Here is a 16393-nt window from a genome sequence, read left to right on the forward strand (position 1 = left end):
TTACAATACATCGGATTTTGGTCGATCCTTGAAAAGATGGCTCGTTTCAATCACTGTTGTTGAAGCTGACACCCTGGGATCCTTCAAGAAGCTGCTTGATGAGATTTTGGGATCAATAAGCTACTAACAACCAAACGAGCAAGATGGTCCGAATGGCCTCCTCTCGTTTGTAAACTTTCTTATGTTCTTATGTTCATCTCACCAGAGGAGAACCTCCCAATTTATGAAAGTGCGTTAGTCTGTCCCACATCATCCCCCTCAGAATTTACCACTACCCTACACTGATAGCAAGATGGAAAGATGATCTCTGACGTGCGTTCTACCACACAGTACCTTCCTACACCATGAAAAAAAGAAGAAAAAAAACAGGTACTGTGTGTTGCGGATTAGGAAAACATGAGCAACCTTTCCAACAAAAACAACAAGATAGACGAGAGCATCCTAAACACAAACCCACACAGCTCAGCGTGACAATACAATAACACCAACGAACGCTGGCTGACTGAAGCATGTCGGACAGCCCAGTAAAATGAAATCGCTCCAGCCGCTTTCCCACTACATCACACACAGCGCTAATGTGCTGGTACAGTAAATGAAGCCCAGGCTTATAGGGACTCGACTGTGCACCACCGTGTCGGTCACTTTATGTTCATTCAAGTGAAGTGCCTGGTTGCCAACAGCTTGAACAGTCAAGTTTCTACCCAACATGGTGCTACTCCCGGTGATCATCTAGTCCATAGGCACCTCCCTCGCAGTAGAGTGATATTGTGCCCAACACATCACAGATACTTTCTGCTTTAATAAGACCATTTATTGCGTAACATATGCTTGTGTTTATTTTTTTAACATTTCTTCCTATGTGCATCATTAGTTTTAGTGATGTACAGTCGTGCTTACATTACAAAGATATCTTGAGGCAGACGTAAACTGTGAAAAAAAAAAAAGCAGCTCTCCTAGATCCCTTCAAGACTTGCTGCCCTGCAGATAGTTCTGTCTCTAAATCCTGCACGCTCCTACCCTTGTATGGATGTGAATTTATATTGGACAGTCCTTCCCCAATAAAAGGTCCAGTAAATTCTTTGAGGGTGACGGAGCATCCCGATGCCTAAACTCACGTCACAGTTAAAGGAAACAGGCCCTAGTGACTTCAGAGAGTGACACTGTTCCGATGCACCCCGTGGCCCCCCTCCCCCCACTGCAGGTGGGGGGGGGGGGGGGGGGAGGGTCCAGTTCACATTCCAACTCCATTTTTACCATGCTTTCTACTGGAGGTCCCTATAGGCTTCATTTGAAGCAATACACAGAACTTCAGTTTGAAATATTCAACTGGTGGCTAACAGGAAACAAAATTGCTTCCGTTCCATACGCTCGCCTTGAAGGAACAAGATACAGCAACAGCAATTCTACGGATACGAGCACTTAATGTATAATAATATCCATAGAGGCAAGAACTATAGAAGTGCCTTTCAGATCAGTATACGTGTCTACTGCTGCAGTCAAAAAAAATATATAACAAAACAAAACAAACAAAAGATTGCAGCATCATCGCTCATTCATGGCAGTTTACAGGACTATGCAAAGCAGATAAACAGAATAGGTAGCCATGAGTCAGCATTGTGTACTAAGTCACAGTCCTGTAAAGCAATGCATGTACATAACACTGTATAACTCTTGGAGTAGATAACAGTAGCTCTTAGGTAACTGTATTGCTTTTTTTTTTTTTTTTTTTAAACTGAAGGGTCGCCTCTTGTTTTTCTACAGCCCCTTCACCCTAGGTCAATTGTTCAACGCCATGAAAGACAACAGACACACGGGTTTGGAAACAATGCAGCCTGTTCTCAAAATCAGGTAGGAGAAAAACAACAACAGCAGCATCAACAGCCTTCTCGAGGAGTCGCCGTTGGCGTCGTCGTGTTCAGAAGACGGCACTTGGCAAAGAGCTTCTCTCAACGCTGCATGTCGAGAGCCCTTGGCCTGCTGACGTGGCAGAACACGCTCTTGCTCAGGCGGTTATCAAAGCAAGCTGCATCCCACTTAAACTTCCAGTGAAGAGGGTAGAACTCCTGAAGGTCACATAACAGATTAGTTATGGGTTTTTGTTATTGTCCGTGATGTTGATTATATGCAGTATCAGTGACTTCAGGGGTAGATGGGCTATGCTCCCATTTATATGAAACGCATACTCTGGCCAGACCATTTCTGTGATGCACAACATACAGTAGCAAGAATAAGAGGAATCATATCATGTCAGCCCAATCCATACTTGAACTCCTTTGTACTCCCTTGACTACTGGAACTGGCTGAGATAACATATAAAACAACAGAACAAGCATTTTTCAGAAGGACCCACAACATCTGTTGGAGGAAGACATCTTTCAAAGTAGTTTTATTTTTTTTGGAGTCGAAGTAGTCCAATTATCTTTGAACATCAGTGCACACCCCACCTCTTTGCATCCACAGCTGCCCACCTATTTCCAGCTAGATCTTTACAATCACTTTACGCACTACACAGTACATCTAATCTGTCATTTTGTTCTGTGTACATAAACACTTCTGCTAAATTGTTAGAACATGGTCCTGAGCCCAAAAGTAGCACTTTTCTCCCTTGAGTTATCTGTGTTTTTATAGCACTCGGCTGCAGGGAGAGACATGTGCTTTTCCCAAATTAAACAGCACTGTCCCTACCCTGACTGGCCCTTGTTTTCATCAACTCTTGGGGGAAGTAGTACAGCAGTCAAAGGGGGATCTAATCAGATTCAGTTTCTTGGAGCTTGTGAACAATGGTAACGAAATAATTAATTATGAAGCGCAATTGTTGGCATGCAGCATGCGGTATAAAATGCAATATAAAGATGGCCAACTTTAGGCACAAATGAGACTAACTTGGCCACTTATTTCAAAGTCTGAAACAGATGATTCATAATGCAGAGAACGAATGCACAGGAGGTGGCAGAAATACTCAGTAGTACTTTACTTTAAGTGTGTGTGTTGCACAAGGGTTGTCACTTATGAGGGAGGCCACTTGTCCCTAAATATACCCAGGACACAGTTACGCAATGTACATCAATGCATAATAAACCAGTTAAACCAGAGCTTAGTCCAGGCAGAGTAGAAACAAACTGGGTACATAGCGACACAGCTGAGAACGCCTCTCCACCAAAGAATAACAAAACAAAAAACAGGCTGCTTAGAAAGTCAGCTGACAGCACCTAGGAAACACCTCTCGCACTGTTTGCTGGAAAAAGTCCTGTGAAATTCAATTGCAGATAATTGGTATCACTAAATTCACAGCAAAGACTTTCAACATAAATCATTAAATTCACTGCAAAGACTTTCAACATAATTCTGAAATGCTGTTTTATTTACTATAGCTGCTCTTTTATGGAATTGCTTTTAGATTAAGCAACTGGTTGTAAAATGCTTTGGACCGCTGAGTATAAGTATAGTATTTAGTCATTTAGCAGACGCTTTTATCCAAAGAGACTTGGAGGTGAACTATGCATCACAATTGCTGCTGCAGAGTCACTTGCAATAGGACCTCGGTTTTATGTCTCATCTGAAGGACAGTACATCTCTGTAGTAGTCCGTGTGTAGGAAAGAAGGATAAAAAAAAAAAAAAAAACTATATACTATATTTATACATATAATATATCTTACCAACAAAGTCTTATTTGGCTCTGCCTCACACTCACTCTGCTGCACATTGAAGACTAGGAGACCCAATACCTGTTACTCGGGTATCTACTGTGTTGTGGAAGGATAAATGAGGGGCTCCACTTGCAGAGTTAAGAAATAGGCATGGATATTCCACCTTTAAAAGGAACTAGCTTAACAGAGACACCCCCCAGTGGGGAGTATAAGGAACTGCATGCACTGCAAGGCAGCATCTGTGAAACTCTCCAGTCTTGTGCTCACAGGGAGCAGTGCTGTTGAACTGTGCAGAACACTAATAACTAACTTTCCATATTGATTTTTTTCATATCTCACTGTCCATAAAGGAATATTCTTCAGCTCGACAAAAGTAATTCAGGACTAAAACGATTAAGCAGATTTCTTAGTCCTAGAACCAGTCCAGTGAAGTGAACCAGACCGGCTCACAAACTGAGCTGCTACTGTACAATTGCAAAGCAGTGCTGCTGTTCCAGCCCCCTCTGCAGTCCAGAATATATAAATATATAAGATCTGGCAGATCTTCAGAGCTCCTGCATGCTGTATTTGGAAATGTGGTGTACTGACACAAACCACAAGAACTATGCCAATATCATCCAGCAAAAACGTAGTAACCCTATCCCTAGGTCATTTAGTAGCAATAACCCTACCGAATAAGTGAGGTTTCTGGTTTCTGCACCGGCTTTGTCTTTTGTTGGAAGCGCAGGGAACCTGGCCACTACCCTGCATTTGAAACAAGCTCTGCATTTCACAGCAAATATTTGTGGGTATCAATTCAATATGAACCTGTAAAAAAAAAACCAGACTGCAGCATCACCTGGCTATTTTAATAGCGAGGTGCCTTTCTTATCTCCGATGTTTCCATTTTTGAACCACAGCCACAGCCCTACTTATACAAACACATTATATTTACGTACCATCGCCACGCATTCTATTTTTGGAATGTCAATTGTGTACATACTGTACATACACAAAGTATAAACAGCATGGTAATGAAGTCAATTATACAGACTGACCTTCTGCTGTGGAAAAACAAGTCACACTGAACTACTGCTTACAGAAAGAAACTTTCTTTTTTTCTTTGTTTAATTAGACACAGAATTTCTGAGAACACGGGCTGTGCTGTGCCCTAGCTGGAATTTATGCAATGAGCAGCCCACAGAATCTATGCTATACTCTTCTAGTATTGTAGCTCAGAATCTTCGGAGCAAAAAACTCCAAAACTTCTGGAACCAAATAATTATGCATCCATAATTAAGAAAAGACAAAAGTTATAGGCTAGGCTTAATATTTCTATTTTACTTCAAATCCTATCAGATCCAATTAGCTGTGAAAAAAATAGCTATGGGGTTTTCACTGTCTACAGCTGTAGATCTCTTCTTCGAATTGCCTCTTCTGTGAGAGTCAAACTGAGTATGGAGTGTGCAAGTAGCACCCTCTGCTGGTCCAATCGTAACATGACAATACCCTTTGCAGGGCTGTCCAGCCATACTTTCAAGTCAATCTCAAAACACTTTCTAAAAATGCATGTTTTTTCAATGCATGTTAATCCAAACATTATTATACAAACCTGTGTGGTCAGTCTAATAAACAAAAACATTGTTTTTCATTTTGTTAAACTTGCATGTTAATAGCTACTGGATAGTTACTATAGTGTAAACGTAGCTGTTGGTTTTAGTGTCACTGCACCTGTCTCCAGGTAACACAGCAACCGAGACTCATAGTTTCAGCATATATGACAACTGCAGAGCTACTACAGTATTTATGGACAGTAAGTGAAGCAGATAGACAGTTGCATTTAAAATGCAGTTAGGAACTTCAAGATTAGACTCCATGCAAGGCTTGTAAAATCTAGAAAGTAACAACTACCAGCTTTGCTACAGCTGCACGCAATACTAACCTGAGAAAAACCAGTGCACTCATTAAAAAAACAAAAAACAATTGAGCTCCATACACAAAGGAATGGATCAGACATGGAAAATAAAATGGTAGCGTAAAGGTGTATAGACATTGGTAGTTGATAACAATATTACAAGACACTGCGTACTGTAACACGGATTAGTTAAGATTTTGCACGTTTTTGGTTTTTATTTGATTTCAGTGATTTACACACTGCTGTCACTAGTTTTACAATTGTTTAAAAGATACGAGCATGCATCTCTTAATTACAAAGGCCCCCAGAGTTACGTTTATAATCTACAAAAACAAATGGCCCCAGTGTGAGTGCTATCCAATTCCACAAACACAATGAAGCACAAAATGCTCTTTAGTCCATGTGCAAGTGAGAAGCCCTGGAGCTTGAATGTATTTAAGTTTGCTCGACATTATTTTTTGTTTTGTTTAGTTTTTAAAAAAAAAAAACCCTGCTTTGACGACTCCTTAGAATTGTGTTGTTACACTTTAATTAATACAAGACTTCAACATTTTTAGTATGCCAGTTATTACAAAAAAACCCAAAAAAAACAAACAAAAAAAAAAAAAAAGAGTAGAGCATTCAGCAGACGGAGGTTATGGACAAACCAATAGCCTTGAATGACTCCTTTAAAGATTCTGCTGGCAATCAATGCTGGTGTTTCCATCTCTTGAGCCATAACCCTTAAGCACTCTATCCCCAATCCTCACCACAGTCACTAAAGAGGTGGTTCAGTCGCTGGTACTTACGTGACTCTTGGCCCCATCCACGCATGTGCAGCTTCCCAGAAGAGTAGTAGAGGAAGCCCAGGACCAGCATGAGACTAAGTGCCAGCAGGAGGTTTCTCGCAGAGATCAGGATACTCATTTTTCACATGGTACCATCCACACTACATCACCTGGAGTGGAGAGGGAACAGAACAGGACTGTATCTCAAACACATAAAAACAAGGAACTCGCTAACATAACTTATGTAAGCGTAACATTTTTATATTATATAATTATTTAACAGACGCTTTTACCAAAAGCGACCTACAGAAATTAAATAAAATATAAAAATAATAAATTAACATTTTTTAAATGTTTTTATAGAGGAAGAAAACAGAAAATAGAAAAAGAAAAAATATAGAAAGAAATGTCAGATGAAAAGACATAAGACATATAAAAGCAAATGAAGAATTATAAACGTTTAAAAATACACAACTAATAAAATAAACAACACATACAGTAATACAGAAACACCCCAGAACAGTGTCCTTTCTTGACGTTCTTACATGACTGCCTCCCACGCTGCCGCTCACATTGGCAGGGAAGAAGAGTCAGTAGCAATCCTGAATCGGAGGCAGCAGAAACCGGTGTGTGAAGGACGCAGGTGAAAACAGTGCAGTGCAGTGATGCGCCATGACGCGCAGAGAACAACTGCAATGATGTTTTATTATTTGAATGAGAATTGAAAAGAAAAACAAACCAAAGAAAGAAAAAACCCTCTTTTCCACCTGTTACTACAGCCCCAAAACATAGATATGTGTGTGTGTGTGTGTGTGTGTGTGTGTGTGTGTGTGTGTGTGTGTGTGTGTGTGTGTGTGTGTGTGTGTGTGTGTGTGTGTGTGTATATATATATATATATATATATATATATATATATATATACACACACACACACACATTTTACAACCAATTTTAAGATTTTTCTCATCTGCTCAGGAGCAAGTACACATACTGTACTAGTCTGCTAAATGTGCTTTGAGGCAGATAGATTACTGCCCAGTCCCCTGTGCTGTTTTAAGATTCAGTTCACATCCAGCACTATCTTTCTAACACTAAGTCACCTAAATCAGTTTCAGTTCTTCCGAGCTCTGATGTAATAAAGTCTAATTCTGACACGGACCCTTGTTTTCTTTTTATCTGGGCTTAATCAGGCTGCTTCTAGTTAGAAGACAGGTAATTAAATTATCTGCCTGATGGGTTGGCTACAGTCTTATACTTTATTTTCCAGAAAAAGAGGACAGCGGTTGTCAAAGACTCCTACAGCGCTGGCATTACAGTACAGTGATTACAAATTGCACAGACAGTATTTCAGGACTTACTTGACCAAGGACTTATTTTCTATGAGCTGACAGTTGCCAATGTCCTGTCTCAGTTCTGTGTCAAACATGAAAGACCAATAGTCTGAAAAATAGAGTCGCCTCTCCCTATAAGCTCCACTTACATGTAAAACAGTGTACCATCTTGCATTTTGAAATAGTGATAGCTGACAGCAATAAAAGGCAAGGCAGCAGATCGGACAAACTGTGATACAGGGTTGATCCAGGGTTCTTTGTTGGCAGGTGATTCTTCATCACAGCCTGCTCATATTACTGCAGTTTCACAACAGCAGCATTGTAAATCTTTCAATGAATTTTCTGTATTTTGGACATCTGTTGAGCTTTGCCAACACATTATGGCAAACAATGACCGGACTGTTCTATAAGAAAGCACTAGCTATTCAAATTCACTGCAGTACTTGCAATCAGATGCAGCAGGACTCTCATCAGCACTTCATTCCAGAACTGAATGAACAACAGTACTGCAGCCAGGGACATTCAAAACAAGATAGATACACAGTGACTCCTACATTACCCACGGTGCTCCAAATGAGGTCACTTCCATCTACAGTATCAGAATCAGAGTGTGAAGAGTACCTGTTTGACTTGTGTACATTAAAGGTTTCATGCAACAGATATAATTGCAATGGACATGTGTATTCCCGTGTGCAGCTGTTTACAATTCTTCACAATAATACCATGCATGTTAAGCACGATCATTTGGAATATTTTAGCACATAAATGGTACTGACTAATTCGTAAAATAAACCATGGGGCTGACTGCGCACTATGTACACCCTGATCAGCATCTTGTCTATATTCAGACCAATCAATTGTAGGGGTGAATTAAGAGGACACCCATCCTCAAAATCATTATTCTGGTACTTTGTCTTAGGCCACTTCTCCATCTGCAACATGAAACCATTCTGTGAAACTCCATCTAAATCTCATTACATCAAACTGGGTTAGCCGCCATTTGTGAGTGCCAGCTCAATCTGGGTTTGCTCTGCTGCTGATGGAGATGCACAAAGCCGAGTTCAAACCTCTTTTGACTCGATTCCCAGAGGCGCATGGAATCAAAGTTTTAGAGTCATCGCTGTTTCTGGATACGGCTAGCCTTGGTTTTCTTATAGCGCACTTACACCCTCTGGCAGTAAACAGGTTACTATTCTGAAGTTTTAGTTTGGGTAGTGTTGTTACCAGCTCACTGTACTGTATCCTAGAAAGGATGACTGGGTCAGAAGAAACTGATGATGAATAATAGGGAAGGCCATAGCTGCAGAACTTTAAGACACCAATAATTTACATAGAATTACACAAACACCAAATACAGCTAGTGAGCCAGCCAGTGTATCGCAAAATATATTTTAATCATGTACAGGGGACTGGCACTTTATTAGAAACGTTCCATATACACCAGCTTATTTTTGTACCATGGTGACTATATATTATATATTCAATGTCCCATACTGTACAACTACAATGAAATGACAAAGTCAACATTTTAAACTGCAGGAAAAAAATAAACAGTACTTCAGTATCTAGCTACACGTACCACAACTTGTTTATTGCTAAATAGCTACTACTAACTGTTTATCCAGCTGCGTAAAATTTAAAGCCAATATTGAGCATGCTAGTGGGTCATTAGAAGAAAAAAGGGATATATGCCTGTGCCGAAGACAATTCATAAAGGTTGCTTTCATTTTAGTATGCCCTCTAGCGGCGTCAATCAGCAATGCAAACTTTGGACATTCCGTTATATTTGTTAACAATCTACCGCAGCTTCAAATGCTAGTAAGTACCAGATCTGGCAAACAAATAAATCACTTAGCATCATATAATTATTCCAAAATTGTGATTCGATTAAAAAAAAAAAAAAAAAAAAAAACCTTTATCTGTTTACCACTATACGCTACAAATCACTGATATAGTGTATACTATGGTACCGGTAGATTGCACATATTACGCTAAAACTAAACCAGCAAGCGAATATTGATAAATACAATAGCTAATATATCACTAATCGGTGTCCTTTTTTTTAATTTTATTTTTAAAAATTTGATTTGGTATTTTAAATGTACCACTGTAATTTAAAACTAAAAAAGACAACCCGTATTTCAGGTAGAGTTCGCAGGAAAATCCCGAGGATTCTTTTGCAAGTCGAAGGCCTGCACGCTATCCTCCATGCCGTTGCCATAGAAAAAGAAAATTATCGGTGGCAGACGAAAAAAAAAAAAAAAAAAAAAAAAAAAACAAAAAAAAAAAAAAATAGCATAATAATTACTCTTACCCTGTACCCTGAACAGAACCTGCGGTCACTGTAATGTGTCTTTTCTAAGGCAGGGTCCTCCATTTCAGTCGAATTTATTTCTTTTTTCTTAAGTGCACAGCGCAATTCCAGTCTCACTGTTGTGGTACTGCATTGGAATAGCATCCGCTCTCTCTACTGTTTCCAAGCCGATTAGCAGTATCCATTGACAGGTTTTGTTGGTTTTATGCATTTATATAAATAAAACGTACTTATGAGATTTAAATCTCTCATATATTGAATTAATCAGTACGCTGTCTAGTGAGATTGACCCATCCTAACTCACCGTCCGTCACAGTAGGTGCAGACTTTGAACCGATTTTTACAAAGCGGCTGCTAGTCTATTTATACGCACAGTTTCCTTTTACGACAGGACTAAGTAATGGGGTGCTTGCTGCTGTTTTTCATTATGGCCCCCACACAGCTACTAAGCCATTGATAAAATAATAATAATAATAATAATAATAATAATAATTAAAACAAGTGAAGTAAGGATTACCATTGTTTCTTAGTTCCTGCTTTGTTGGCAATATTATATGTTAAAGATACTGATAGTACAGTGATATTTATTATGAGCAATTTACACACATTTTTTTGTTTTGTTTGTTTTTATTTTATTTTTTTTACCTAAGAATAATTTATAACTGAGAGCTACTGTGCCTTTTTGTTAGAAGACATTCTCTACCTCATTCCCAAACGCCACATTACATAATCAAGCTGTGTAATGATGGAATGTGTGCCTTTTTTTTGTTTGTTTTTTTGTTTTGTTTTGTTTTTTTACATTCCTGCCCTATGTTTAAAATTAATATGTGTTTGGGTATGCTGGTATTGAGCACTGAAAGGGCCAGTCTTGAGTTCCACACATCCTTGCAGGGTCTGTTTGCGTATGTGCCTCTAGGGAACAGCGGAAAGTTAATAGTGTCCATTCAGATGAATAAGATGCAAGCCAGACCTGTAATTAGAAGTCATGGTTGACCTATGAGTGTAGCCAACAACAGCATGCAGTAACTGCTTTGAGACAAATGATGGTGACCCTCTTCACCTGCAAAATAGCTTACCTGAGGTTTAGCATCTTGTAAAAAAAAAATTCCAGTGTCCTTTGATTTACAGCTAGGAGACTAAAACAAAATGGAGGTGAGTTGGCAAACGTGCACCCTTCTCTTTCTCACACACACACACAGAGAGTAAGTGAATGGCTGAGCTGAGATTAAAAACTAAATTAAAGTCCCTTGGGGTCACTCAGGCTCACTGGATCACATTCAGTAAAAGGTGTAAGGTGTGCGTGAAATGAAAATGTCATCACATTAAAGAATTTCTAATTAAAATGTATATTTTTCTTAACTTGAATTAATGTAGACAAACAAATTATCATTCATGCAGGGCACACCATAGATGCAAGGGCTTAAGACGGTTCAATTGATAGTTTACTAGATTAGACATTTGTCAGAGAACAGCCATAGAAAAGAACATAAATCTAAAGGTCATTCTGAGGTCTTAGGTTGCGGTGTGGGACTATTTTGATGCATAACTTATAACATAACAGCTAGATTGCATAAAGCTCTTCATGTCTTTGACAGAAGTACAAATCAACCACTAGTGAACAGTTACTTCATGATTATTATTACTTATCAATAACTTTTAAGGAGTTCATGTTAACAGTATATTATAGATTATACTCCAGTCCTACAGTCAGTTAAGTAACAACACTGCTGATTATAGTTTGTGCACAGCGGGCCTCCGCTGTAATTAAACTCTCACGATAGGGAGATCTATAATGGGCTGTCAAAGTCTACAATTCTTATCTGTGAGGGTCGACATATCTTTATTACAAATGTTTGCAAATGGAGGTACTCTGTCAGTGTCCTGGTAACGCCATATCTAGAAAAGTGTTTATTCAAATATTACAAATCTTAAATTAGGACATTCTTTTGCTCAAACTGTTGACAATACTAAACATCGGGGGCATATGGAAACTTCTGTTCATTTGTTTGCAGACGTAAAAAACACTCAGAAATGACAAAGTAATTTCCATTAGGGCACACTGCTCCTTTAATAAAGAATATATGTCTGCAATAATCTGGCATCATACATTTATGAACATTTTGAAAAGGGAAATAAAAATGTCATAGATGGTTACACAATAGATCATATTCATGTCTCAACAGATTGGCTTCAGATTATTTGCTGTCGTTAAAGGAAGAGGCCTGTATTCGATTTACGATGCTTGAGACGGATTGGTCTCCCATCTGTTTTTTCCACTTACTTAAAGACAATTAGCATCCACATTGCCATCTGTATACCCACAGACGCACTGTACTTGGCAATCCAAGAAAGTCTGCCATGCATAATATACAGTAAAGCAAACAGGAGACCAGATTTACCATGACATTTTATCAAAACTGCTAGCACGTTGATGTTATACAATCTTCCACTGACATGTAAACTAATTTCAAAATACAGTATAACCTGCTTTAAGCAATGCATTGTATTCCCAGAATAGTTAAACACAGATGAAGCTGTTTGCTACAAACAGTTGTTTAGTCCATGTGTAACAGGAAGGTGGCAGGGAGTGACAAATGTATATGTATAAAAAATTAATTATGCAGCTACCACTGTTCTGCACTGCAAAAATATATATTTGTCAGTTTAAATTTAAAAGTAATGGCTCTAGTGCTCTACAACTAAAGAAGGTAGCCCACAAACTAACAAACTTTAAAATGAAATACTTTCTGCATTTATCTTATGACTTAACAGGAACAGGACTGAAAAACAAATGCAAACAGAAAGCACCTACATGGCAGGCAGGCATTACCGTGCCTGTAATAAGATTACACATCCCACATAGCACTTAGAATAGAATGATGTAGTGTTTACAAAGTACTCTCAGGTTTGCTCCTGAAAATAACACATCAATTCTGAGTCGAGCTTTATCCTACAAGTAAACACAAGAGAACAGCAATTTCTACAGTACAAGTCCTTTGCACACGCACGCATATGCACACACACACTAACGTGCATGTTGTAAACTTTTACAAAAACGAAACCCAAGAAAAATAAGCAGCTGTAAAGCAATAACTTTACTTAGTTCATAACTACTGTCAGTGAAAAATTATGTGAACTTTTTTTTTTTAAATCATCACATATTGATTAAAGCTTTCTTAGTTGCAAGGATATATGGCACATGCACTTACAAAAACACAGAACATCCATTAGTTAAATACTTTCAGGCTCTACGTTTAATACCAGTGGTGTTCTTTCTGTTATCAGTGTTTGTATGAAAAACGAATCATTAAAAGGGCAAGTGCTTGCGTGCCTTTAAAACATACTGAGTGGGCTGCTGTATCTGAGAGCCTCATTGAATAAGAAAATGGGTCTTATTCATTGACAGCTCTGGCAGCCCACATACTCTGAATGCTTGTGGCCTTTTTAACTGTTTGTCTAACCCTAGGAGGTTGTTATACTATAATGGTACTCACTGTTCTACTGCTCTGTCTTCATCAGGCTAGCTTCAGGCATGGTATAGCCTAGTAAAGCAAGATGAGAGCGTGTTAAATGATCTGCAGTAGTGTGCTGTAGCAGGTGAATCATTTTATCTTCCAAATCACTGGAATATGACTTGGTTCGCCATAGAAGGCCTGAATATTCTGTATTGTTTGGTTGAGCACGGTGTTGTTATGCAATAATCTTCTCCACACAAAACGTAATAAAAGATGTTTTTAATAAGATCAGTCAACATAAAAGGTGCTTCCACGACACATATATATATATTACATATATATATATATATATATATATATATATCATATATATATATATATATATATATATATATAGCGTGGACGGGAGAATGCAGCAGCAGTGCTGGTAGGGAGCCGGCTCTTTTGTTCAGCGGTATTGGTGCTATGCTTCAGTGCGAGAGGTCCTGGCTTTGCGCCCTCTGCCTGTGTGATGCGCCTGCAGCTACCTTGCTGTACCATCAATACTGTACAGTTTCGGATGGGTATTTATGGCGTTCCATTCTCGCAATCACAAAAGTGTGTACTAAGTACATGTCATAAATATAACTAATAATAAATGGTAACTACAGTGTAGTTACTGTGTCGCAAGCGACACTGAATCAGCTAGGCTGGTCAGTAAAACATTGAATCCCTTTGCATGGAGGATCTCAGTAGCTAAGGCTTATGGTCCGTCAACTGATTCAGATTCAGTTGTATTGTGTCTGCCAACTGATGATGTGAGGCAGAACAGTAATTGGATACCAGAAAATATGAATAACAGTGAGTTTTGGCCTTCTTCAGTATTCTGGATGGAAGGCGTACCTCACAAAGTGACCTTGTGTGAGCAGTAAGAAATGTATAGTAACAATGTGTACAGATCCAGAACTATTGTACATGGTGCAGAAGTAACCCTGACACATAAATTAAAACATAATCTTCTTGTTAATTGTGCATGTAATATGTGCCAAAGCAAGTCATCAGTGACTAGGCCCAGACTTTGTCCGGCCTGCAGTCATTTGGCTAAAAACTGTATTATCTTGTTTGAATGCAATGCAATGAACACAGCGCTCACTTCTTATTCTAGCTGGCGTTGTGCTTTTACTTTCAGCTGTAACGATATTTGGCACAAGGAGAGCTAATGTTCCGGTTTAATACAAAGAAAGGGGATATTTAGCCTAATAATTACTGATGTTAACAAAGATTATTTAAACTCAGCAAAAGCTTACAAGCTCAAACGGCAACCTTTCAAATCTAGGAAGGAACACTTTATCTACATTTCAACTATTGTGACCTAACTTGCTCAAACTAAATAAATAAAAAATAAACAAACAATGTGTGGAAGTACCATTGTGTTTTCAGAAGTAATTACAGTGTTCAGGTAAACATGTTTTCCTGAAGCAGCTGAAGCTATTTTTTGCCTGTGTGTTTCTGTTTCAGAAGCTGCTTTCCCCGCTGTCCAGTGATATAGGAAGAGGCTCAGTGTTGTGAAATCGCCTGCCTGGCCTTCTGACAAGCTGCCATTCTGAACACAAACATCACTTTATGATGCGGTCAAATAAGTTGATCTGTGTGTCGGAGCTGGAGACTATAGAGTGGGACTAATTATGGACAAGTTGTTTTATATATACCTATGTATTTCTGGCTTCCCCCACCCTCAAGTGGGGTGAAAATTAGCTTTTATCTTAGAACACCCTATACTATATATCAGAGATATATATATATATATATATATATATATATATATATATATATATATATATAATAAGAATTAAACAGCACAGAAATGTGATGCAAAGTATCTGATACAAAGACAATGCAGAAGGGTCCAAAGACAATGCAGAAGGGTCCAACTCTATTTTGAGATATTTTACGGGAAACTGTAGTGTCTTACATGTGGAATACATTATAGTCGTATCAAAAGTTTCTACACGTGAAGTGGTATTCATGAGAGTGTCTCAAATTCAAGCTTCATGAAAAAATGGTACAAGAAGTTCTTCACATGTATGAGTGCATGGGTGTGTTCTGAGTATAGCTGGAACAATACACACATGGTACACACTGCAACCCCTGTATCCTTGTGCTATCTATGTGTTCAGTTGTTTCCACAGTCTTGACTCTTACCAGGAGAGTAATGACATTAGCAATGCACTGGGAGAAAGGGAAACTATTCATCCTTTGTGCCCCTGTGTCTTCTGCTAATGAATCTTTAATTCGCCGCTAGGAAGTGTTCCTGCACCAGTCCTGGAGCCCTTCTGCATCATTCAGCACTGTCTTAACTCTTCAATCAAACCCTGTAGCCACAGACAGACAGGACGGGGACAGGGAGCTGAAGGAACTGCAGATAGACAGACTAGATGCTCAGATTTTCCATTAAGGGGTACATAAGGACACACCTTACATAAACAGTTGTAGCTACACATAAGAACATGTAACAGAATAAAATAAATAGGTCCTTATCTACCCTTTAAGCATGTTAAAGTACAAAATGATTGCATAATAAGAGGAGAATCAGGGGATCTAAGTTAGTATAGCAAAAAGGAATAAAAAACTAACCTTGGAACTTACTTTTAAGGAACAAAAACTAAAATACATTTATAAATAAAATTGAGGAAACAGAAACTGGTGGAAAGCCAGACAGAATATATTCAATGTCAATGATCTAGAGAAAGGTCCCAGCTAACATCTTTTTCCTAACATGTGTCCAAACAGCACATTGAGAGATCTTGCCATTTTATACAGTGCCGAGCCAGCTGCCCACACTCTTGATGGCCAGCAGGGCTGAATGCCACCCTATTTCTTTTAGGGGAAAAAAAAATCTTTAAAATTCGGAAGAAAAATATTAGCAGAAGTAAACTGAACATGGTAACACATCCTTGAGTCATCCTCCAATACACTCTGCAGAGACAGTTCTGTAGACACTGTTA

The 16393-nt window shown here is 38.7% G+C and overlaps 1 protein-coding gene across 3 annotated transcripts in view; it reads right to left on the reverse strand.

The window, feature by feature from the left end:
- Positions 1-16393, reverse strand: part of LOC121330892 (CMP-N-acetylneuraminate-beta-1,4-galactoside alpha-2,3-sialyltransferase-like) — a 71310-nt gene that overhangs the window by 49515 nt on the left and 5402 nt on the right. Inside the window, exons 1-2 of one of the 3 annotated variants that reach the window (XM_041277812.1) lie at positions 9955-10339; positions 6331-6479 (exon numbers count right to left, since the gene is read on the reverse strand). In XM_041277812.1, the coding sequence (XP_041133746.1) occupies positions 6331-6448 (118 nt within the window). In that variant the 5' untranslated portion in view covers positions 6449-6479; positions 9955-10339. Of the gene's footprint in view, positions 1-6330; positions 6480-9954; positions 10340-16393 lie in introns of those variants that run through there. The other 2 variants (XM_041277815.1, XM_041277814.1) reach the window with 2 other exon arrangements.

This window comes from Polyodon spathula, chromosome 18, assembly GCF_017654505.1.
Source record: "Polyodon spathula isolate WHYD16114869_AA chromosome 18, ASM1765450v1, whole genome shotgun sequence".
NCBI lineage: Eukaryota > Metazoa > Chordata > Actinopteri > Acipenseriformes > Polyodontidae > Polyodon > Polyodon spathula.